Here is a 22,747-nt window from a genome sequence, read left to right as displayed (position 1 = left end):
CAGGGAAAGTAAGACCCTAGACATCCTTTCTGTCCTGGATATTTTTCCATATATTCAGTGTCAGTTGGCTAAAAACCTGTTTTAATTTAAAAGTCAAGAACCTGAGTTTGATCCTAAAGGATTAACTTGGTTAAAATCTGTGTCATCACCAACCAAGAATACTGCATAATAATGCAAACTGAACCCAGACACCATAAATGTCTGGGCGTGTGTCCAGGACCTAGATCAGTTTAGATAACACTCAGCTGAGTCTATTCTCAGATGTCCTTGTTAACCACACCAGTGAAATCTCTGACCTGTTGATGCTCAGAAGCCTTCCCAAGTTCAGGGAAGACAGAAGTCAGCCTTTGGCTTACCTTTGTCAGCGCAGACAGCCCGTGCTGCCAGGGCTGGCTCAAGGCCTGTAACAGTGATATGTGTTTCAGGAGGTTGCTGTTGTGACTGTGGCACTGGCCAGGAGCTTTGGGAGTACCCAGTGCTTGCATCAGCAGAGCAGGGGCAGGTTTTTTTCCCCATGCTCCCAGGAGGAGTTGTATCCACTGCAGCACTGTGGTAGCCACTCTGCTTGGGGACTGTCATGCCCCACATCTGCAATTTCTTCTGTAGCATTTCTGAGTTGGGTGCAACAAAGTGACTCCTGGCAGGTGGAGTTGTCTGAGAAGCCACAGGATTTGATAAGGAGCTGTAGGATTGAAGCTTGGGGAGGGCAGATTGAGACTGGAGATTAGGAAGAAATTCTTGACAGTGAGGGTGGGGAGATATGGGAACAGGTTGCCCAGGGAGGCTGTGGATGCCCTCTCCCTAGAGGTATTCAAGGCCAGGCTGGATGAGGCCTTGACCAACCTGGGCTGGTGGGAGTGTCCCTGCCCACAGCAGGGGCTTGGAACTGGATGAGCTTTAAGGTCCCTTCCTACTCAACCCATTCTATGAACGCCTCTTCTCCTTAAAGCTGTTAATGAAATATGGACACCATGTGATGTGTATCTTATGTGGCTTCAGCTGATGCCTTAGACATTTTAAATGCCACAGAAAAAGGTGTGTTGTCTCAGAATTACTGAAACTCTAGCACTATTTATTTAACAATTAGATTATGAAGATTTTCTTCTAAATAAGTTGTTGATGCCACATTAATATATATTTATCAACTTAGGAGGAGTGGTGTCTTTTACAATGTTTAAATAGGGGAACTGCAGTAAACTGTTGTTTTCATAAGGCATTAATGACAATGAAATGCAAATGGAAAGGATTTTGGTTTGCTTGCTAAGTTCATTTGGTCACCTTTTTAGCACACTCAAAGTCCTGAAGGATTGTCCTGATACTGTAACATCCGTCCTGATGAGAAGTGTGAGAAGGTTTCTATTTTATAATACCTGACATAAAAGTATTGATTCCAAAGCAACAACCTTCTCTTAGAAAGGCTTCTTATAAACCATTCCACTGAGAAATGGACAGAAGTAAGTTTAAATTAAATTTCCAGTTAGCTTTCTAACCCATCTGAGGGTCAGCAGGTGGAAAGAAGGAAGAGCTAGGAATATGATAGCTGCAGTGCAATGTTTAGGCAGTAATGATCTCTCAGAACTGAGTTGTTTTGTAAGTGGTTGTCAGCATCAGGTTACCAATGCTAGGGCTGTGAAGCAGCATTTCTGTCAATGCGTCTCGAAGTTAGATGAGAATCACTTTATTTACACTCACCCTTTACCCCTGGGCTGTTGTTTGAACCCAGAAAAATGCTTCAGAAAGACTCTTCTGGTACTGCTAAGCCCATGCAGCACTGTCTTCCTAAAGCTGTGCAGTGATTTCGAATGCTAAACTTGCAGCTCAGAGAGAAGCTCTCCTGTCTGCTTCCACTCGTAATACTTGCATGGAAATCTTGTGTTCGGTTAACTGTTTGATTTTTCCCCTTTTGAGTAGATGCTACTTTAGATATACAGAGACATCATGGCAACAGGTAAAAATTCTGGTCACTGGAGTGGATTGTGAGCTCCTGGGAAGGCCAGGAGAGGAATGGTATTATATCTGCACATGCAAACGCTGCTGTGGAAGAAAGGAAAGATCTATAACCAACAATGAATTTATTGCATCTGAACCTCAGTGTGTAGATCTTCCAAATTTTCTCTTATTTCAAATGTAAAGACAGTGCCTTTTGGCAAGAAGGGTAAGGTGTCAGCCTGCCATGTAATCATGGTCTTGCAGAGCTTTTTGGACATTTCTCTGTAAAATGGAAGACTGTGATACTTCCAACCTGTTTTCCTGTGCTTTGGGCAGAAGTGATGTCATTTTGTTGGGCTGAAGCTGCAGTGTGGTGTTACCCTGGCAGAAAACTGGGTAATTGACAGAAAAATGCCAGGAGATTAAAGGAATGGCCATAATATTTTCCAGCTGAGGCAAACTGTTTCCATCCTGCTTAGGTAAAATGTATATTAATTAGAGTTGAGTCAGGGGGTAGATTTTTTTTTTTTTTTTGTCTAACCCAAGCTTGATCCAGGATTACCTCATTAGTCTAGCAGAAATCTAAATGAAATCCAATCCTGCCCAAAAACACCTTTTCCTTCTGCAGAATCATGTTGATGCAGTTGGAAAGTGATGCACAGTTTTAGTGTGCAGACACTGCCTAGCTCCTGTTCATTGAACATGAATCCCTGGGTTAGCATTCTGGGAGCAGATGCTGTTTTGCTGATACAGAAGCTGAACACACCACCTTTCTCAAGACACAGTTCTTGCACTTGGTGCATCTTCATAATATAAAATAAAGCAAACCACTCATTTTATGTTCCTTCAGCCTTGCTGTCTAGAAACCAAAATCTTAGAACTTTGTTCCCTCCCTTATGGGTGTTGCATACAAATTTGAATGCATTGTGTGAGAAGGATCATTGGTATCACAGAACTACCATTGGAAGTTGGAAAAGACCTCTGGAGATCATCCAGTCCAACCTCCCTACAGGAGCAGGGTCACCTAGAGCAGGTCACACAGGAACGCATCCAGCTGGGTCTCGAAAGTCTCCAGAGGAGGCGGCTTCATAACCTCTCTGGGCAGCCTGCTTTAGGGCTCCAGCACATTCACAGTAAAGTGTTGGTTTTTTTTTTTTTTCTCATGCTGGGTGGAACTTCCTGGGTTCCAGTTTGTGTGCATTGCCACTTGTCCTATTACAGGACACTACTGAAAAGAGCCTGGCCCCTTCTTGAAGGAAAGGGGGGGGGGGGGGAGAGGGAAGAAAGGAAAGAAAAGAGCAACTAAAAAAGAAAGGAAGAAAAAAAAGATGAAGGAAAAATAGGAAGTGAAAAGAAGGAAAAATAGTAAAAAAGGACAGAAGGGGGAAAAAGAGGGAAAGAAAAGAGGAGGAAGGAAAAGTGGAAGAAAAAAAAAGGAAGAAGAAGGGGGGGGGGGAAGGAAAAGAGAAAAAAAACAGAAATAATAAAAAAAGCAAAAGCAGGCTATTTTCACCTGAAGCAAGCCGCCGTGACTGTGTCACAATCCCTGGCTGTGTTATCTGAGCACTGCAGCAGCTTTCCTTCCCCCTGCTCCGGCCCAGCAGCAGCTCAGCCTGCAGCCCCCATGGCGGGTTGGGTGAGCAGAGGGCAGCAGCCGCCAGCCGTGCCCTCTGCTGGGGAATACAGAAGGCTGCCCACTCGGCGCTTGCTTGGCCGTTCGGGTGCAGCAGCGCAGCCTGCTCGGCCATAGAGCAGCTTGCAAGGAGAGGTCAAGGTGTACTTAGGCTTCAGCCTGAGGGGCAAGCTTTCCCCCCGCGCTGCCCGCACGCCGTGGCTGGCGCAGCTGCCGGGAGCTCGCTGATTGCGGCGCTGAGCTAACATGTTTGCCAGCCCCGCTCGGCAGCCTGGGAGCGCCTCGGGCAGCGCACAGCTGCCAGCTTTCATCTGCCCCCAGCTCCTGCGGGCGCTCCGCCTCACATGACACAGCCCGCGGGCAGCGGGGCGCACCTACTAAATCTTCTGTTCCTCTGCCCACGCAGTCTGGGCGCTGCACGTTGCACCGGCAGCGGGCAGCTGGCCGCCGGCGATCAGCTGCACACCTCCCGCTGACAGAGCTCCGGCCGCTCCTTTGTGCCAGACCCGCAGACAAAGATCTGCCCCCGGTCCCCGCGCCTCGCCCCGGGTGTTTGCTCCTTGTGTCCTCTCACAACGGCAGAGCCCCCTTTGAAATGCACCTTCTGCGTGTCAGAGGATTGGGGGGCTGCTGCTGGCCTGGTGGTGGGAGATGAAAGGGTTCATGGAGCAGAGTTAAAGCTGAAGCGTAGTAGTAGGAACGTTTTAGAACGATTTCAGACCACCTTGCCAGCACGTTTTTGAGAGCTGCAGTATCTGCCTGCAATACTTCTGTCTATCTCCCAGAAAGATACTTTTCACACATCTCTAGAATATTTTATTTAGCAGATTGCAAAACCAGATAGAAAGAAATACTCTGGCTGTGTAAATCTGCCTTGTAAACGCATGCTACAGTTGTCCTGCAAGGTTCATCACCGGCTGGCTGGCTGGGCTGGGATAGTTTCTGTAGCATGTGAGCAGTGCGAGCACTGCCTTGGTTGTCGTTTTCAGGTGGTTCATTAGGGCAGAGTTTTAAGGAATATTTCATGCAGTTTGTAGTAGGGTAAAAAGTGTCTGTTTTGCCTTAGCCATCCCGAGCATTTCTGCCCATGGCTAAGTTCTGTGCCTGCTCTTCTAAACTGCAAGCCAGGGGACCAGTTAGGCAGTGTCATGGAGCCGATGTGAAAGGGGTGGTAGCATCTGTTTCCTAGTTTTAGCTTATTCTTGTCATGAAGTAGTATCTTTGAGTCAGCCTCTGAGCCTCCCAGGAGTTACATCACCTTAGCTGATTAATGAGGTAGTGCTCAGCAGCCCCTGAAAAAGTGAGTGTCCTGTAATACTAGAGTGGTTTTAAAATGAATACACTGCATTATTGGCAGTCACAAGGTGAACAGGATCCTTGTTTTCTCTCAAGTATGTTTACTACAGATAGATGTGATTAACTCCAACACTTGGAAGCTGTTACTCTGTTTTGAATGCTGTTAGGCAGCTGAGTAATGGTTTGTAAGACATTTGCTTTCATCTAGCTTTGGAGATTGGTGCTGAATTGGTGCCTAACTTCCAGTTTGCCATGGAAATGATCAGGCAGATGTGGATGGGATTCTCTGGAAGGGAATGTTGTGTGTTTGCTTACACGGAGGTGTTGCAGCTTCCTTAAAGGTGCTATCTCCAGATCTGCAGGGCTGGAGCCAGCTGAGACCTAGTGTGATGCAACTGCAGCTCAGGGATTTGTTGACTCTGCACAGCCATGGGAAAAGCTAAATAAGCAATCTGGTGTATGGAGCAGGCTTCCTTCACTTCTGTGTCCCTTCCCTCTGCAGCTAGGCAAGCTATTGATAGTCAGAACAGATGCTTATATTCTTGAGACAGAAACACTACCATGGCCATTTCTGAAGCTTTCTATTCACCTTGTTTTCTGACATCCTATCAGGTTTTGAAAGGGGGTTTGCACCCTGTGTGGCCACATTCACATGCTAAGTGTATGAAAATATATTCATTTCCCCCTGAAAAAGTAAGAAGAATTTAAAAAAAACAAAATCTGCTGTAAGACATGCTTGTGTCTTGCAGATATGTCAGGTAAGTCCAGTCAGTTTTAGGAAGGTCTCAAATATACGAGATGAAATTGAAGTAAACTTAAAAACTGCAGTCAGGTGTTAATGTGGTACAGGGAGAGAGGGAATGTTCACTTCCCTGGAAACGTGATAGAAGTGAGGCTGGTGAGAAGAGAGCATGTTTTTAGAAGTAGGATCCTTCTGTCTCTTTTCAAAGTCTGTGTTTAAATTCATGTTTCCTAAGAAGCCTTTAGCTTTAAGGCAGCAGCCCAGCATTTTGTGGCTCTCATGGCCATCTACCACTTCTGGAGGAGTGAGATAGGCTCCCCAGTAGAGGAGACCTGCAGAATATAGAGGGACGTCTGTTGTGTCTTACTGTGACAGGTAATAGTTAAGGAAGTTACAGACTATTACCTAATTTTATTTACCATTGTTTAATTAAGCAAAACACTTCCAGTTTCCTCTCTTAAGGAAGAGTAAATTCAGTATCGAACAACATTGTTGTCTGTTTCCATAATGGTCTGGCTGCAGCAGTTGCTTGGATTTCTTTCTTAAGCAACGTGTTCAGGGAATCCAATGTTTCCTAGGATGTGTCAGAAAAGATGATTTATTTTTTCCCCTCTAAGAATAGAAATTGCATCTGTTAACTATTTTACCTTGTTAATGATCTAGGTGACCACAAAACAGAATGATACAGAGCTCCAGCTTGCATGGGGAGCATCTAAAGAACATACAGCTATGTTGGAAACTTGCAGCTTATTTTAGGCGTGGAAGTCAAAAAATGCTCTGGGTTATACTTCACTTCTGAGAGGAAAAAGGTGACTTGAGGTCATGAGAGACTGGCAGCTTCCTGAGACCAGTTGTCAAGTTTTAATCTCAGAAATTTACAGAGAGATAAAAATTGAGCTAAGGTTCTGTGTGGGTTGCATGCAGTCCTGGTTTCAGTCCTAGGTGCTAGCATTCTGCTCTGTATCTTTTTCATGGTTTGGCTCTAGAGCAATCACAAACCTGGCCTTCAGCCTGGGGGAGGAGGCATCCACAGCCTCCCTGGGCAGCCTGTTCCAGAGTCTCACCACCATCCTACTGAAGAACTCTTTCCTCAGCTCCAGTCTAACCCTGCTCTCCCTAAGCTCAAACCTTGTCCTGTCTCTAGACACCCTCATGAAAAGTCCCTCTGCAGCCTTCCTGTAGGATCCCTTCAGGTACTGGCAGGCAGCTCTAAAGTCCCCCTGGAGTCTTCTCTTCTCCAGACTGAACACCCCCAGCTCCCTCAGCCGATCCTCATAGCAGAGCAGCCCTTGGATCATCTTTGTGGCTTCCTCTGGACTCTCTCCAGCAGCTCTGTGTCCTTTTTCTGCTGTGGACACCAGAACTGGAGGCAGTATTGGCGGTGAGGTCTCAGCAGAGCAGAGTCAAGGGGCAGAATCCCCTCTCTTGCCCTGCTGCCCACACTCCTCTGGCTTCAGGTTTGTCAGCTGATGCTTCTGTGAGCATTTCAGTACATGATGATTTTTGTGTTCTTATCAGCTGTGCAAAAAAAAAAAAAAAAAAAGGCTAACTGTACATCTCCTAAATATCATCAGATAATTGTAACCGAGGCATTAAAAGTAATTCCTGAGTGAACAGTGTCTGCCTTGGCAGGCACTCAGCATCCAGGAGTGCTGGGAACTTGTGGCAGATGGGAGAACCATCTCTTTGCTGCTTAGTACATTTGTGCTCCTGCCACTTTTTAAATGTGTGCTCCTGGTGTTTAAAATACTGGAAAGTCTTCTCTGGCACATGGTTGTAACTCAACTGACAGCAGCAGCAGTATTCAAAACAAAGAGAATTTGTCCCTCTGATAGAGGTAGGGTCTGATATCAGAGATTTAATATCTGGTATTAGATATAATCTCATCTCAGAGATTTGATATCTGATACTAGGTATAATCTGATATCAGACTTTTGATATCCAATGCTGGATAGAATCTGATATCAGAGATTTAATATCTGATATTAGAGCTAATCTCAGAATATCTCCTGTGGACAACTATGATTTATTGTTATCAGCTGCATTTTTAGTGAAATACAGATGATTTTTGAAATGTTATCTCTAAAATACTCTTTGTATGCTATTTATTTGCAAGCCAACTCCAAACATTGTGATTTTGCATTAATTCCTGGGTTTGCCTATTTAGAACATGTCCCAAATCTCCTCACTTTGGTTTTGTTATTTAAGATGCAAAGAATGTGGAGCTTTGGGCTGGCCTGGCTCTACTCTCTCTTTGCAGTAGTTTCCCATTTAATTCCAGCTGTCTTTGCCAATGAGTGGTGTGCTGGAGTCTGTAACCTGTTTTGCAGAGCAGAGTGCTGTGGTGAGTTGGTTACTGGGACAATAAGCATTTGTGACAGGTTGTTTGCTGAGCACTTCCTCTGTGCATATGGCAGATCAGAGTTCAGTTGTGAGCAGATTATCCATTGTGCCTTGATGTTAAAAGAGCATCCTTCACAGCCTCTGCCAAAAGCTGTTCTGCACTGGCCTAGGAATGGTGATGTGTTGAGTAAGATCTGGGAGAAGTTAGGGGAAGTTCACGTCTGCTAAGGGAAGAGAATGAGCACATCAAATAGCATGAAGTGATTTTCATCTTTCTGCTCACGATCTCTGATGGTATTTAGTGTGAATTTTTCCACTGAATGTAACTGCACTTACTCAGTTCTGTAGTAGAACTTCATTAAATGTTCCTCACATTTCTAGCCCCAAAGACCCTTCAAAGGCATGCAGAACCATTAGTACTTAGGGGCTGGTGTTCTAATCCCATCTTTTTAACACTGAACTCGTCAGAAAGGTGAGGGGCTTTTAGGCATCAGCATTTTGAACATCAATTTTAGAGTGTAAGGCAAGGGTACCTAATTAGAAGAGGAAAATCAGAAAGCCTTGTTTTCGAGAGGAGGAAGAGCAACCTGTAATGAGGGGATAATCTGTGGTGTTCCTCACTTATTACAATGTGCTATGGAATAGGGAGTAAAGAACAGAGCGGCATTTTCCTGTGAAGAATTCTGTTCTGCTGGTGATGACACACATTTTAGACTTCTAATGCATAGGAGGGTTGTTAAGATCTTAAAATCGCAGCTTCAGTCTGCAATACTTTGAAAATGAATTAAACCCCCACATATTGTTTGGGAGATGGGGAAAATATTTTCAGGAAAAGCAGGCTGAGGGGTGAAAGATAAAAAAATCCTGTGTTTGAAAAGCTGAATGTAAGGACATCTCATTTCCTTTTTAAAGCGGATCCACTTCTTGGATTGTTCCCTTTTATTATTTATCTTGACACCAAAGTCAGAAATTATTACATATCGGGAAGGTAGGCATTTATCTGATGCAATAAAAACAGTGCAACTCTTTCACTTCTTTAATCTATTGATGGAAAAAAAAAGATTTTAAAGCAAAAATAATTTTGATTAGAATTAATTAAGGGATTCTTAAAGTCTGGATCTTAATGTAAGTGCAGAAAACCAAGGGGGAAAACAAATAGTGCCCCTTAAGCAGATGCTTGTGCACGTAGGACAGCTGCTCTTTGATTTTGGAGGGGTTGTGTGACTTGCAGTTGGAAACCTTGATTTCTGGTGTCGTTATTTATATCTGCAGTAAATGAGGAATAAGCAGAAAACATGAAAAGCCAAAGAAGGTTTTCCTGCCCCTTCTCTTACTTCTATTTTATTTACAAGAAAAATATTTTTTAATTTTTTTTTTAATGGCGTGTTGCTGTGCCTTTTGTTGACCATATCTGCACGCCAGGTCTGTCTGCTTGTTTCCATTGGCTTGTCATGTTCACTAATTAGGGAACTGCTGCATGATTCACCTTGTTAATTAGAGGGACTTGCACACAAAGGCCCTTCGGGCAGTGCGAAAGAAGAGCCTAGCACTAGTGCCCTGAGAAAGCTCCAGCCTGTGAAGTAATTCTTCTCATCTACCTTCTATTTTTTATTTGAAATGAATAAATCATTGAGATTTTCCTTGTGGAGTGAGAATGCAAGAATTCTCATCTTTGAGAGATGTAAATTACATGTGATCAATAGAAGGGGATGACTACTGCATTGTACTTACAAGATTCCCTAATTTACTACTTGTCAGGCTATGAGAAATTGCTTGAAATATTTTGTCCCCACACTATGGAAAGCTGTTCCCTTGATCTGCAGCAGCAATGAGCAACAGCAGCTTTGCTGTGGTTAAATCTAAAATAGAAATACGTAGATTATTTCAATTTTGAGCTTGTTTTGCATCCCCAGTGGAGCTTCCATTTTGCAAATGAACCCCCACAAATTTTGAGGAGGAGAAGGTGGGTGCCTGGCTGATTTTGTTCCTGATACTGCTCTGCCTGAAACCTCCCTTTGGAAAGGAGCAGCTCACTCACTGTTTTGTGTGCTCTGGAGCTGAACATAGTTCCAGAATAAATTAAAATTCTTTTTGTCCTGTCACTTAGGCTTGATCAAACCAGAACTCAGCCTGCAAAAAAGGATACTGCGTTCAGAGAGCACAACCAGCCTCTACACCACCCATTTCCCATCTGTTTATGATACTTCAGGAATTAACTTCAATGCCATTTTCTCTAACTATTTGATTAAAATTACTTATTACAGCCAAATGATGTTTAGATGATGGCTACATTTGCCTCATCTGCTCAAATGGAGCTGGCAGTTTCAAGATGCAGGATTCCCAAGGGACTGGTACCAAAATCTGGACATTTTCTTTTGGAATAATCTCATTGTAACTACCTCTTAACCAGAATTTCTGATGAGTATTTGAAATGCACTTAAAACTTCTGCTAGTCTGAAGTTTTGGGTAGTGCCATATAGGCAGGTGGTTTCCAGAGGTCCCTTCCTACCTTCTGTGATGCTGTGAAATCTCAGGAGGATAGTAATCCCCCACTTAGATTAGCAGGGGCCTGGGTAAAGACCACAACCAGTCTTGCTCACTAGTGTCCCAAGAGAGGGCATACTTTTCTGCTGCTGGCTCCTGAATCCAGCAGCCTGTGAGTAAGCCCCTGGGCTTTTTGTCTGGTGTCCTTACCAGTCACCTTTGTCCTGGAGGAAGAGATCTCACTTCCTTTCAAGAACAGTTTGAGAAAGTTTGTAATTGTCTGTGTTGCTCTGAAATAAAACAACCAATAACAAAAAATAAAGCAACAGATCCTGAGGGAAGTTTTTTAGTTCCTGGTATCTGAAGAAGAGACCATCTCTGGGGCTGCTCCCCTGCCTGCTGGCTGTGCCTTACAATAAGCAAATCTACCAACCACCGTTACGGGACCTAGCAGATAGCAAGGCTTAAAATAGGGATGTCTCCAGCTTAGTGCAGAAGAACCTGGAACTGGTGCTGCTGGAGATGAGTTGTTTGGGGAATGGTATAACCAACACCAGACAAAGTGGAGTTGGGGCTCCAACGGCAGATTTTGGGTAATGGAGAAATGTAGTGATTAAGGTTATGGGAAGGATCAAATAACCCATGGTTGAAGAGCTCTTTCAGTGGAATTTGAGGGATATCTCTATAAAAAGCATTTCTTACACCTGGTATTCCTGTAGGTAGCACTATGTGGCTTAAGAGAGGGTTGGGCAGTTGCAGAAATAGATGGGTTGAAGTTAAACTGAAACTTCACCCACTTTGGAGCAGTTTCTTATCAGGCAGTGTGCTATCGCTGTAGGAGTGCTGCTGACCTTTAGAGACTTCTGCAATGCAAAAGAGAGGTGGGAGCATTGCATGGGCATTCTGCAGACATTATCTCTGGAGTTCACTGATGTACCCATCCTTCTTGATCTTGTCCTGGACTTGGGGAGGTTGCTGCCAGCATTTTTAATGAGCTTCATTTTTTAATTGCATCCTCTGTTGTGGACATCTCAGGACATGTGTAATGGTTCCACATTTCAGGCTCTCCTCAGCAAAAAACATGGTTTTCCAGGGGGTGTAATCACTGTCTGAGACTGATAGATATATGTTGCAGAACCATCAGTTAAGACAAGATTTTCCCAGCATCCGACCCTGTTGTCAGGAATGAAGCCATCCATCACCAACAGAATTAGGAGGGTTCTCCATTGATGCCTATTGGCCAGAAATTGATGCTTAAATCGTTGGGTAGATGATCTTGTTTTCATCCATCATCTCTGCCATTGAGCACTCTGCTGCCCCTTTGCTGGCTGGTGTTGCTTCCTGGCTGCCTTTAGTCCTGATTGCGGTATTCACAGTTTCTGTTGTGCTGTTAGGTTCTTCACTGTCCTCTTTTCTCCTTCTTAGGAGGCATTTCTGAACTGTGTGGGAAATTGTAAGTAGCCAAAGTCTAGGTTTTTGTGGTCTGAGTTGGCTCTGTGACTATAGAAACTTAAAACTCAGCTTCTATTCCCTTATCAAATCCCATACTGACAGGATTTAAACATTCTTGATTACTTCCTCAAGCTCTTCCTTCTTCTTTATCTTCACAGCCATCCCTGGCTCTTTGTCACCAGGTTATTTTCCTTCCAGGCCAGAAAACATCCCTCATTTCTGCCTGCAGGCAGAGAGACATCTCCTTGACCTTTCTCTCTCTCTCATGAGATGCCATTCCCTCTTGTCCCTCTCGGGTTTGATCTGTAGGCTGGGATTGTTGAGAGTTTCAGTTGGCCTCCTGCTGAAGGAAATTACTCAGTGCCGTCCCCAGCAGCTCCAGCTCAGGTCCACATTTCATCTCCATCTCTGCTTTAAACAAAGCTAGCTTCACTTAGGTTCATTTGGAGCACATTCTGTCTTCCTTTCAAGGTGCTTTCTGCTGATGGTGCTGAGCACCTGCTGCCTTTCTGATGAGCAGTGCAGTGCCTCCTCTGCAGTTTGATACTCCCTTCTCCTGTGGACTCAGTAGGCAGGAGACCTTCCCGGGGCTGTTTGTGGCTGGTGTTAGCAGACTTCATGCTGACTGAAGAGGAAGAATGTTGACAGTACAGATTGCAGCCACTGCTGGACTGGAGAAGGTGTTTGACTTGCGATCTGTAGGTGTTCATACTGAGTATCCAGTGTATCCAGTTGTCTTCCCAGACTGAATTCGTACCTCAAACAAATCCATGGAATTTATTCCTCTAGCCATGACTTCCTTGAATATACTCTTGGTTTAGCTGATCCAGTAGAAAAGTGGAAAATGACCTTCCCTGTTCTCTTTGGTTATTATGATGCTAGTTAGAGGAATGAGTGGAGGATTTAGCTGTTAAAGAAATCTTGAAGCCATACTCCTTTGTAAAACAGGTGGTGCCTGCAAGTTGTGTGGACTGCCACAGCTGCTGATGGAAGCAGAAATCTGGGAAGAAACAAAACTCACTGAGCCTATGTTTATTTATTATTATCTCAGTGACTGTTCTCAAGATGGCTTCTAGTGGAAAAAAAGGCTCTAAGGAAGTGTTTGATTTCTGCTGCAAAATTATTTACAAAGTACCTTCTTTCTTTTTGGAAATTACTAAATCCAGATTTTAAGATCTACTGCTGATACCTTCAGATAGATACATGGCTATAGAGCTTCTTGTGGCATGTGGCTCGTGGCAGTGCTTTGTGAAGTGCCTAAACGTGTCAATAGCAAACCATGATTTAAGGAAAATAAGATTTTAGAACCTCCCTTGTTAGCTTTACTCTGTTCAAGCAGTGAAAAAGTCTCCAGTCTGTAGTTTTTATATTATGCCACCATCACTACTGAGAAAACTTTGTTTTGTGAAGTAATTCTGGTGCTGCATTTTTCTGCTGTACAAGGCAGAAAGGCATCTCTTGCTGTTGCCATGAAGTGCTGAAAGAGCTCTCAGTAAGTGGCTGGCATGGTAAAACTGCATTGGGAGCTCAGTTAGAAGCATTTCTCTTTCCTGTTGTAGTATACCAAGGCATTGCTGTACAGCCAGAATCAGAACCTCTGGCTTGGTTTCTCTGGAGCTTTTGTACCTGGCAGCGTATTGCTTACTTGGATTGAAGTAGGGTCTGATGTGTGCCTCTGGGGCTAGGTTCTGAGTGAGGCAGGTAGCAGGGGGTGATCCATATCACAGTATATCAGAGGCTGGAAGGGACCTTAAGATCATCGGGTCCACCATCTGGGCAGCTTAAAACCTGGATAGATAAGCTGGATGAGGTGGGTTGAGAGATATAGGGAAGGGAAAGATCTTGCTGGTGTTCACCCAGTGCTCCTTTGGCTCTGCTGAGCCAGGTTTCCTGCCCTGTGCTAAATTGGTAGCTGAAAATCTTGTGCCTTTGTTTGGATAGTGGGTGCTAAGCTAACACATTTGTCAGAAGTGAGTATGTGACAGTAAGAGCTATCTTTAGCTCTTCTCACTGAATAGAAAAGGAAGGACAAGGAACCTGAGGACCAAGTGCAAACCCTTCTGCAGACTCCTGAGGCTGTTCCCTGCTTTCTTGGTAGAACAGCATCAGGCAGAGGGCAGGTTTGGAAGCACAGGCAGGATCTCTCTCATGGTGTGGAATTCAGGACACTGGCATGTTGTTTGCAGAGCCAAAAGAATACCAAGTTCTGTAGAGTAACTTTGCAGACGCACTCTGTGCTGGTATTGCAGTTGCAGCAATCTCTCTGCTGCAGTACCAGGTAGCACAGAGAGCCCAGCATCAGCTCACTGTTGGGTTGGAAATGATGACTTTGGATCAGATGCTTATCTAATAACCTTTGCATGCTACCTACCGGGCTACATTTCTGACCTCCCAGGAAATGAATACTTCCTCCAGTGCAAAATTTCTTATTCTGTAAAGCCATCCACTTTACACCTTCGTCTGTGAGCACTCGGAGCCAGTTGGCCCTCGCTTAAATATTCATCAGGCTTCTGATAATTGTGATAACCCTCATAGACTGGCAAGCATGGCAAATTAGCAAAAGGATGATTGATCTTTTTTTATATGCAGTTTTATCTTCAACCTTTCCTGGATATATGTTATACTATAGTAATAATTTCTTCTCTAAGGTATTTGCCAGTATCTGGATTTGCACATCTATTTACAGCTGCCTCGAAGCCTCATAATTACAATACAGCTGAAATGTCCATTTTCTTTCCCTGACTACAAATAGGGATCAATTGAATTTTAAATGACTGCTTACGGGCTAGCTTCCGATCATGACCTTTGTAAATGATTAGAGCTCACCACTGTTGCTATCTACCTTGAAAGGGTAAGCGGGCAGCTCTGTCTAACTGGCATTTAATCTGGAAGAGAGCCAAAGATATTTGAGCTAAAAATCTAATATGAGTTGGCAAAGAGAAGTATCTCTAGACCTTTGCACTATTATTTAGATACTTTTCCATGTTTCTTCTGAGGTATTTAGGGAATTCTTTTATCCTGTAGATAAATGAGCTGTGTATTTGTAGCTGCTCTTAGACTGGAGTCATGACAGACACTGAAGTTGCAAAATACATAGCATAAAAATGTGGGAAATGGGTTTGTGAGCTCTAAACGTGCTCAATTTGCTTTTTCTGTGTGAAAATACACAGATGTGCCAAATGGATAAACCTGGGAAGTGCACTAAACAGGATGTGGTTTTCTGCATCCTAGACAAGGCAGAAGTGAATGGAGAACAGATACCATGCCTTGGCTCTTTGCTGTTTAAACCTCCTTTCCTTTCAGCATTGGCCAAGGTAGTTGAGGCCCTGCTTGTAGATGCAGCTCCCATATAAGTAACGGCTGAGACACTTGTGTCTGCTCTTTGTGCCTGGGTCACACACTGTTTGCACTGCCACTGCTGAATTTCTCCAGGTAGCGTTCTGTGTGCTGCTGTTGAAGTGGGAACAAGTTTGGCATCAGTGGGATCAGAAACCAGACACCTCCTCTGGCTTTATGGAAGGGTTTTGCAAACTCAAAGTTTTGAAATTAACAAGAATGTTTACTAAGAGATATGAGTGATAAGTAATGCTGCTATCTCATTAAACTCAAATGCTGCATTAGCAATCAATTATTCTCGTATAGTGTTGATGGTTGGAATACCTAAAATGGTGTTGTTCATGGGGATCTGGCTCTTACCATTAAGAGTCTAAGAGGAGTATACAGGTTTTAAGGAATAATCCATTTTACCTCTTCACCATCTGGTGGCCAGAGTGTGTTCACTTTATTTTCTGTAACATGCCAGACCTAGCAGGTTGCTTTCTTAGCCTGAAACTGGTCAGATGTGTTGGTACCCCAGAAACCGATGTAGATTCAGTCTGTAGGACTTGTGCGTCAGCATTCACTTCTGTTAACATTTTGATAGAGGTGTTACTAATTTAGATATTTTTTTGTCTCAGCAAATATCAACTATATTTGAAATATTCAAGGAAAGCTGAGATGAAGGAAAACGTTTGAGATATTTTTTGAGGATTTGAGATGGTATTTACACTCTTCATAGCAATATTAATCTGGAGGTGTGTAGCTAGTCTGTAGTACTGACTAAGGCATAAGGATGGAGCTTTTAAAACCAGTTGAGTTATCCGCAAGCAGAAATCTGTGGGCAGTCAAGAGGACTTTGGTGTCTTCATTGTTACTCTACTGCAAGGCTGCTAAAACGGCACTTCAGGAACAACAAAGTACTGTTAGAGATTGCTGCTGTAACTTCGACCTCATGCTTCCAAGTCTGAGAATAACTTTTGAAATTGCAGCTGAATAAAAACTAAAGAAGGCTGTTTGGGTTTTTTTCTCCCACAGATGCAGCAGCAGGAACTTGCACAGATGAGGCAGAGGGATGCCAATCTCACCGCGCTGGCGGCTATCGGTCCCCGCAAGAAACGGAAGCTTGATTCACCTGGGCTGCTGACCATAGGAGGAGAGGTAGATGTCTATAGACTGAATAAAAGCCATTGTTAGTCCAAGACCTAGAGATGGCACCTGCTGGTGTTTGCAGAGAACTCTGGCACTTGGCAGAGGTGATGCTGATTCTGCAGTCAGATGGTCTGCGAGTTCAGGCTTACCTTGGCATGGTGCAAATGACATCTTCTCTTCTTTGTATATTGAAGTGTGAATTTTCAGCAGAAAATTAACCAATATTTTAAAACTAAGTTAAATACGAGATACAAATCTCTCCCTTAAACTGTTCACTGCTTTTATACTCGCTTTTTCTTCTGCATAATCCAAAGGAAAATAAGAAAAAGGGTAGGGCATGAAGAAACACCTGGGAAGTCATAACTAGTCATGCTTACAGCTTGTACTGATCCCAGTAAGTGTGGGTTTGTGCTAAAACCTGTTACAGAAGGGCTGATTGCGCCCCACAGCTGCAAAGATGAGTCTGTAATCATGCTAAATCCTGTGGGGTTTGAACAAGAATACTGTGCTTAGAAGGAGAAGAGGATTTGTTATCGTGATTCTCCTATTATCTTACATGGAGCAGTAGCAAATAGGCGATGGAATGAAACATCAGCAAGGTGTGAGTGCCTTAACCAAGGTGGAGGAGCAGGGTGACATGGCTGCAACACCTTGGGGAGCTCTGTAAGAGTGCAGTGTTGGGTTGTACAGAAACAAGCTGGCTTTTTGTTTCTACTCTCTGTGCCTCCACAACAGGAGTCCAAGGACTTCTCCCTGTTCTGTGTCAGTTCTGAGGAAAATGCAAACATTTTGTTTTGAGTGACTGACTGACAGTTTGGCTCAAACATCTGACTGTCTAAATGCCAGGCATTTCCAAAGGCCTTTTTGTATCCCATTTTGGACAGCTTTTATCTGACTTGCTTCCTCTTTTCATGTGCTAAGATTAGTGCTAAGGAATCGGCTGAGCTGGGAATAGAAGTGTGTCTTGTTTGTATGACTTCAGTTATGTCAGGGGGGCCACCATTTCCTGCTCAAATTAGTTTCAGGCTGAGGGAGCTTCCTGGGTGTTCTGTTGTCCTGTTGCATTGCCTGCCTTCCTGTCTTCCTCCTTGTCTTCCATTTGGCAAAGAATTCTGTCCTCCTCCATGTGCACCTGTGTGAAATCCTGCAGCCACAGGCCAGAAGCAGCTTTCACTAGAAGCTCAAAGGATAGCAGCAGCTTTGCCTTTCACACAAGACTAATTTAAAAATCATTTGCACCTTCTAACAATACATGGATCCCTTCAGATAGTAACAAATGCACCTTCCCCACTTGTCTGAACTAAAGGAGTGTTTCTACCTAATCTAATTTTTATTGTCTGTTGCTCTTTTTGAAAAAAAAAAAAAAAGGATCATTTTTTAAGCTTTTATGCTTCGATGAACCAAATGGTGGTCACCTTTGGTGAAACCCTTTCTTCAGAGCTGCATACCTGAGTGACTTCTAGTGAAGAGCTTCCCTCTCACTCTAGAAGCTCTTCGGTCTCCTCTACAGTGCTTGAAAGAAAGCTAAAGGTCTGTGGCAAATTCCAAATGCCTCTGGAGATTTTTGCTTCTTTTTGTTGCTCCCCTAATCCAGATTTTGCTGGGCTTCTGTGTTACTCAACTGACAAATTATCCTTGAAATTTGTGTTGATACTTGGATTTCCTGGAGTCATGGCTTGTGTGGCTCTTCTGCCAGTTCAGACTGAACTGCTCTGATCTCTCTCCTAGCTTCTGACCATCCTGGCCAACTCACATTGGTGCCTGGCTGCAAGCGGATGTCAAGGACTTGGATGCTGTGTCTGACTTATTCAATTACTTTTCTGGGGATAGGATCTAAAGTGCTGTGAAAGCTGTCATGAAATTTGGCTGGTAGAAACTCCCTCTTGCTGTTACACTTCCAAGCTGCTCATTAGGGCTATGCAGAAATAAACTCAGCTCCTCAAAAATGTTTCACTCTAAAAAAGCACTGGAAATCTGTGTTGTTTGTTTTCAGGCAGTCTGATTTCTCTTCTTTGGATTTCTGGAGAGAATAAACAACATGGAAAATTGTAGTAAGACAGTATTCTGTCTTACAGGTATCCCCTTAGCCCAATTCCACCTTCAGATGTCTGGCTTCCACTGTGCTCTCTGACCCTCTGATTTCTCTAAGCAATTTCTAAGCTTCTTAAGGCCTTGCTACTGATAATCTCTGCTTGTGATGTCTGACTTGGCAAGAGCTTGCTCAGCCTGCTGGTTGTTTGGGCTTTTTTTGTCAAAACATCCTTTTTTTTTTTTCCCATTGAAGTTGCTGGTTTCCTCATTAATCTTTCTTGACATATATGTCTGCTTTTGTTGCAACTGGGCTACTGCAGGTTTGCTGATCCAAAGAGGTATCATTTACAAATCACCCCACCCCTAGGTGTTACAATTTTTCCCATTCTGAACTCACTGGTTTGATGTTTTACTTGACTAGTTTGATGCTTTTACTTAGTTGCATTGTCTTTCCCTTCTCCCCCCTCCCCCGCAATGAGAAGTGTTGGATTTCAGTCCAGCTTCTTGGTTGAACAGAAATCCCAGCTCACACTTTCTCCTTGAGAATTGGACCTTTTTAATACTTTTGACCTGAGGAGGAGAGCAGTTTAGGGAATATCACAGTACATTAGAGGTTGGAAGGGACCTCCAGAGATCATCAAGTCCAACCCCACTACCAAAGCAGGATCCTTTAGGGTAGTCTTGCACAAGAATGCATCCAGGCAGGTTTTGAATGTGTCCGGAGAAGGAGACTCCTCAACCTCTCTGGGCAGCCTGCTCCAGGGCTCTGCCACCCTCACTGTAAAGAAGTTTCTCCTCATGTTGAGGTGAAACAGCTTGTACCTGTTGTTCCTTATCACTGTGCACCACTGAAAAGGGCCTGGCCCCCTCCACTTGACACCCACCCCCACAGATATTGATAGACATTGATCAGATCCCCTCTCAGTCTTCTCTTCTCCTGACTACACAACCTCAGGGCCCTCAGTCTCTCTTTGCAGGGGAGATGTTCAAGTACCCTAATCCTCCTTGTGGCTCTCCATTGGATTCTCTCCATCAGGTCCCTGTCTTTCTTGAAGTGGGGAGCCCAAAACTGGACACAGTATTGCAGGTGTGATGGTTATTTTGCTGAGGAGAAGCAGCTGATGGCAAAGCTCAGTGTTTGTGTGCTGCAGTGCTGTTTGTTGTATCCACAGAAACAGCTCTTGCACAGCTTTTGTAAATGTGAGTTTGTGTTTCTAACTGCAAATATTTTTCCTCCAGCAATTTGTTTGAGTGTTTTCTTTTAAGTTGTTCTCTGTCTCAAGTTGCCAGAGCTCGTCTGGACCTCTTTGCCTGTTTTCAAGCCATAGCTAAAGAGGCTTTTATTTGGATGGCAGGTTTAGTTTAAGTCACCAAGGCCAGACCCGTCATTTGCCTCCCCTGTACTAGTACTGCTCGGGTTTTTGATTGCTTCAAGAGATGGAAAAGCAGCAGTTTGGGAGTGAGGTTATTTTCACATTTTTCCTTTATTTCTCCATGCGGCTGTATAAAAAAAATTCCTTTCTAAAAATGGAAAGAAATAAAAATATTCTATAGAAAAGTGTATGAGCAGGGGCCAGAGGCCCTCAAAGACAGCCACCAAATGTCCAGCTAGTTTCAGACTGTGGGTGCACAGCAGCCTGAGCTAATCCCAGTCCCCAGTAGTGCATTCCTGCCCTTTCCCTTTCATTGGCTCTGGCTCTTGTTGCACCCTATGCTAACCCATTTCCATTTGATAAACTGGCAGAAAACTAAGCTAACAACAAAAAGTGAGTAGTTTCTGCTTAGCTTGCTGAAGTAGTTTGGCCTAGAGCCCAGTGAGCAGTGGGAAAGTAACTTATAACAAGGCAGAGAAAGCAAACTTGAGCTCACCTGCTCTTCACTCACTTTTCTACTTTTTCTTTTTTACCTTTCTTGTCTTCCCATACTTTAGATAATCTGCTCCAAACAGCTTCCTCTGTAGCAGCCAGCAGCTTATCAGCAATTCAGCCTGCTTGTTATTATAATGTGGTTTAGATCAAGAGTGAAAGAGAAGGGGTAAAGAGAGAGGAGATAGCTTTGGAGGAATCCAGCTCCTCTGCATTTGCAGAATTTTATACATTTTTAAATTATTTAATGATACTGGACAAGGAACTTGGGAAATCTGTTGAAATGGTACTGCTTCTTGGACTGTAGTGCCTGCTAGGTGTCTGTTAGGTGTCTGACAATTGTGTTGGTGTTCCTCGGTGGCTCTGCTTTTGGGAATGTGTGCATCGATGTGCCGTACCTTTATTGGCAGCTTGTCCAGATGGGCAGCAATGTCTTGCCACAGGTCTGCGGCCCAGATAGCCTTTCCTTTCCTCTGCCATCCATTCTTCTTCCATTCCTTCAGCCACCCCCATAAGGCATTTGCCACCATCCAGGAGTCAGTATATAGGTAAAGCACCGGCCAGTTCTCCTGTTTCGCTATATGCAGGGCCAGCTGGACAGCTTTTACCTCTGCATACTGACTGGATTCGCCTTCTCCGTCCCTTGCTTCTGCCACTTGCCTTGTTGGGCTCCAGACAGCTGCCTTCCATCTCCACTTGCTCCCTACAAGACAGCAAGATCCATCTGTGAATAGAGCATAGCCCTTTTCATTATCAGGGAGGTCATTATATGGGGGAGCTTCCTCAGCACGGGTCACTGTCTTCTCTGGTGGCATCCCAAAGTCAGCACCCTCTGGCCAGTTGGTGATCACTTCTACTATGCCAGGGCGTTCAAAGTTCCCCATTCGAGCTCGCTGAGTTATCAGGGCCATCCATTGACTCCAGGTGGCATCTGTGGCATGATGTGGGGTTGAGCCCCTCCCTTTAAACATCCAAGTCAGTACTGGAAGCCTTGGAGCTAAAAGGAGTGGTGACTCGGTCCCAATTACCTCAGAAGCAGCTCGGACTCCCTCATAGGCAGCTAGGATCTCCTTTTCTGTTGTAGTGTAGTTGGCCTCAGAACCTTTGTACCCCTTACTCCAGAAACCTAGGGGCCTGCCCCTTGTCTCACCAGGAGCTTTCTGCCACGAACTCCATGTAGGACCACTCTCACCAGCCGCAGTATACAGCACATTCTTGATCTCTGGCCCAGTTCGAACAGGTCCCAGAGCCATAGCATGGACCACTTCTCGTTTTATCTGGTCAAATGCTACCTGTTGCTCAGACCCCCCCACAAAACTATTTTTCTTCCGTATTACATGGAAGAGGGGTTTCACTATTTGACTGTACCCAGGAATGTGCATTTTCCAGAAGCCCACAAGCCCCAAGAAGGATTGTGTCTCTTTCTTACTAGTGGGTTGCACCATAGTGGCTACCTTATTCACCACATCCTGAGGGATGTGGCGACGGCCATCTTGCCATCGAACTCCCAGAAACAGGATCTCTCTGGCAGGCCCTTTTACCTTGCTTCTCTTTATGGCAAAGCCAGCCTCCAACAGGATATCGATTATCCTCTTACCCTTCTCGTAGACCTCCTCTGCTGTCTCACCCCATACAATGATGTCATCAATGAACTGCAGGTGCTCAGGGGCTCCACCCTTCTCCAGTGCAGTTTGGATCACTTCATGGCAGATGGTAGAACTGTGTTTCCACCCCTGGGGGAGACGATTCCATTGATATTGGACACCTCTCCAGGTGAAAGCAAACTGTGGCCTACATTCTTCTGCAATGGGAATGGAGAAGAAAGCCTTAGCAATGTCTATTGTAGCATACCACTTGGCCCGCTTCGATTCCAGTTCGTACTGGAGCTCCAACATGTCTGGCACAGCAGCACTCATCGGAGGAGTCACTTCATTCGGGCCACGGTAGTCCACAGTCAATCTCCACTCCCTATTTGCCTTCTACACTGGCCATATTGGGCTGTTGAAAGGCGAATGAGCTTTGCTGATTACCTTCTGGCTCTCCAGTCTTCGAATCAGTTGATGTATGGGGTGCAGAGAGTCTCGGTTGGTCCTGTATTGCCTGCGATGCACTATGCGAGAAGCAATTGGTAACTTCAAATCCTGCACCTTATGGCTGCCAACTACGGAGGAGTCATCTGACAGCTCAGGCATGGCAGACAGCTGTTCCCTGTCTGCAGTCCCTACAGCTGCTACCCCAAATGCCCACTTGTGCCCCTTAGGGTCCTTAAAACATCCCTCCCACAGAAAGTCAATGCCAAGAATGCAAGGTGCATCTGGACCAGTCACTATGGTGTGTTTTCCCCACTCATTCCCAGTCAGGCTTATCTCAGCCTGCAGTACAGTCAGATCTTGTGAGCCCCCTGTGACCCCTTGAATGGTTATGGGCTCGGTCCCTCTGTAGCTTGATGGTATTAGGGTGCATTGGGCCCCTGTGTCCACCAGAGCTCGGTACTTCAGGGCTTCT

General features: G+C 44.5%; 1 protein-coding gene across 1 annotated transcript in view; it reads left to right on the top strand.

Moving 5' to 3' along the window:
* The window catches only part of LOC128973353 (transcription initiation factor TFIID subunit 4-like), a 128,271-nt gene that overhangs the window by 67,226 nt on the left and 38,298 nt on the right, over positions 1-22,747 (top strand). The window contains exon 14 of the mRNA XM_054389646.1: positions 16,233-16,355. Coding sequence (XP_054245621.1) covers positions 16,233-16,355 — 123 coding nt within the window. The remainder of the gene's footprint in view (positions 1-16,232; positions 16,356-22,747) is intronic.

This window comes from Indicator indicator, chromosome 19 (assembly GCF_027791375.1).
Source record: "Indicator indicator isolate 239-I01 chromosome 19, UM_Iind_1.1, whole genome shotgun sequence".
Lineage (NCBI taxonomy): Eukaryota > Metazoa > Chordata > Aves > Piciformes > Indicatoridae > Indicator > Indicator indicator.
This window is presented reverse-complemented; position numbering and strand designations above follow the sequence as displayed.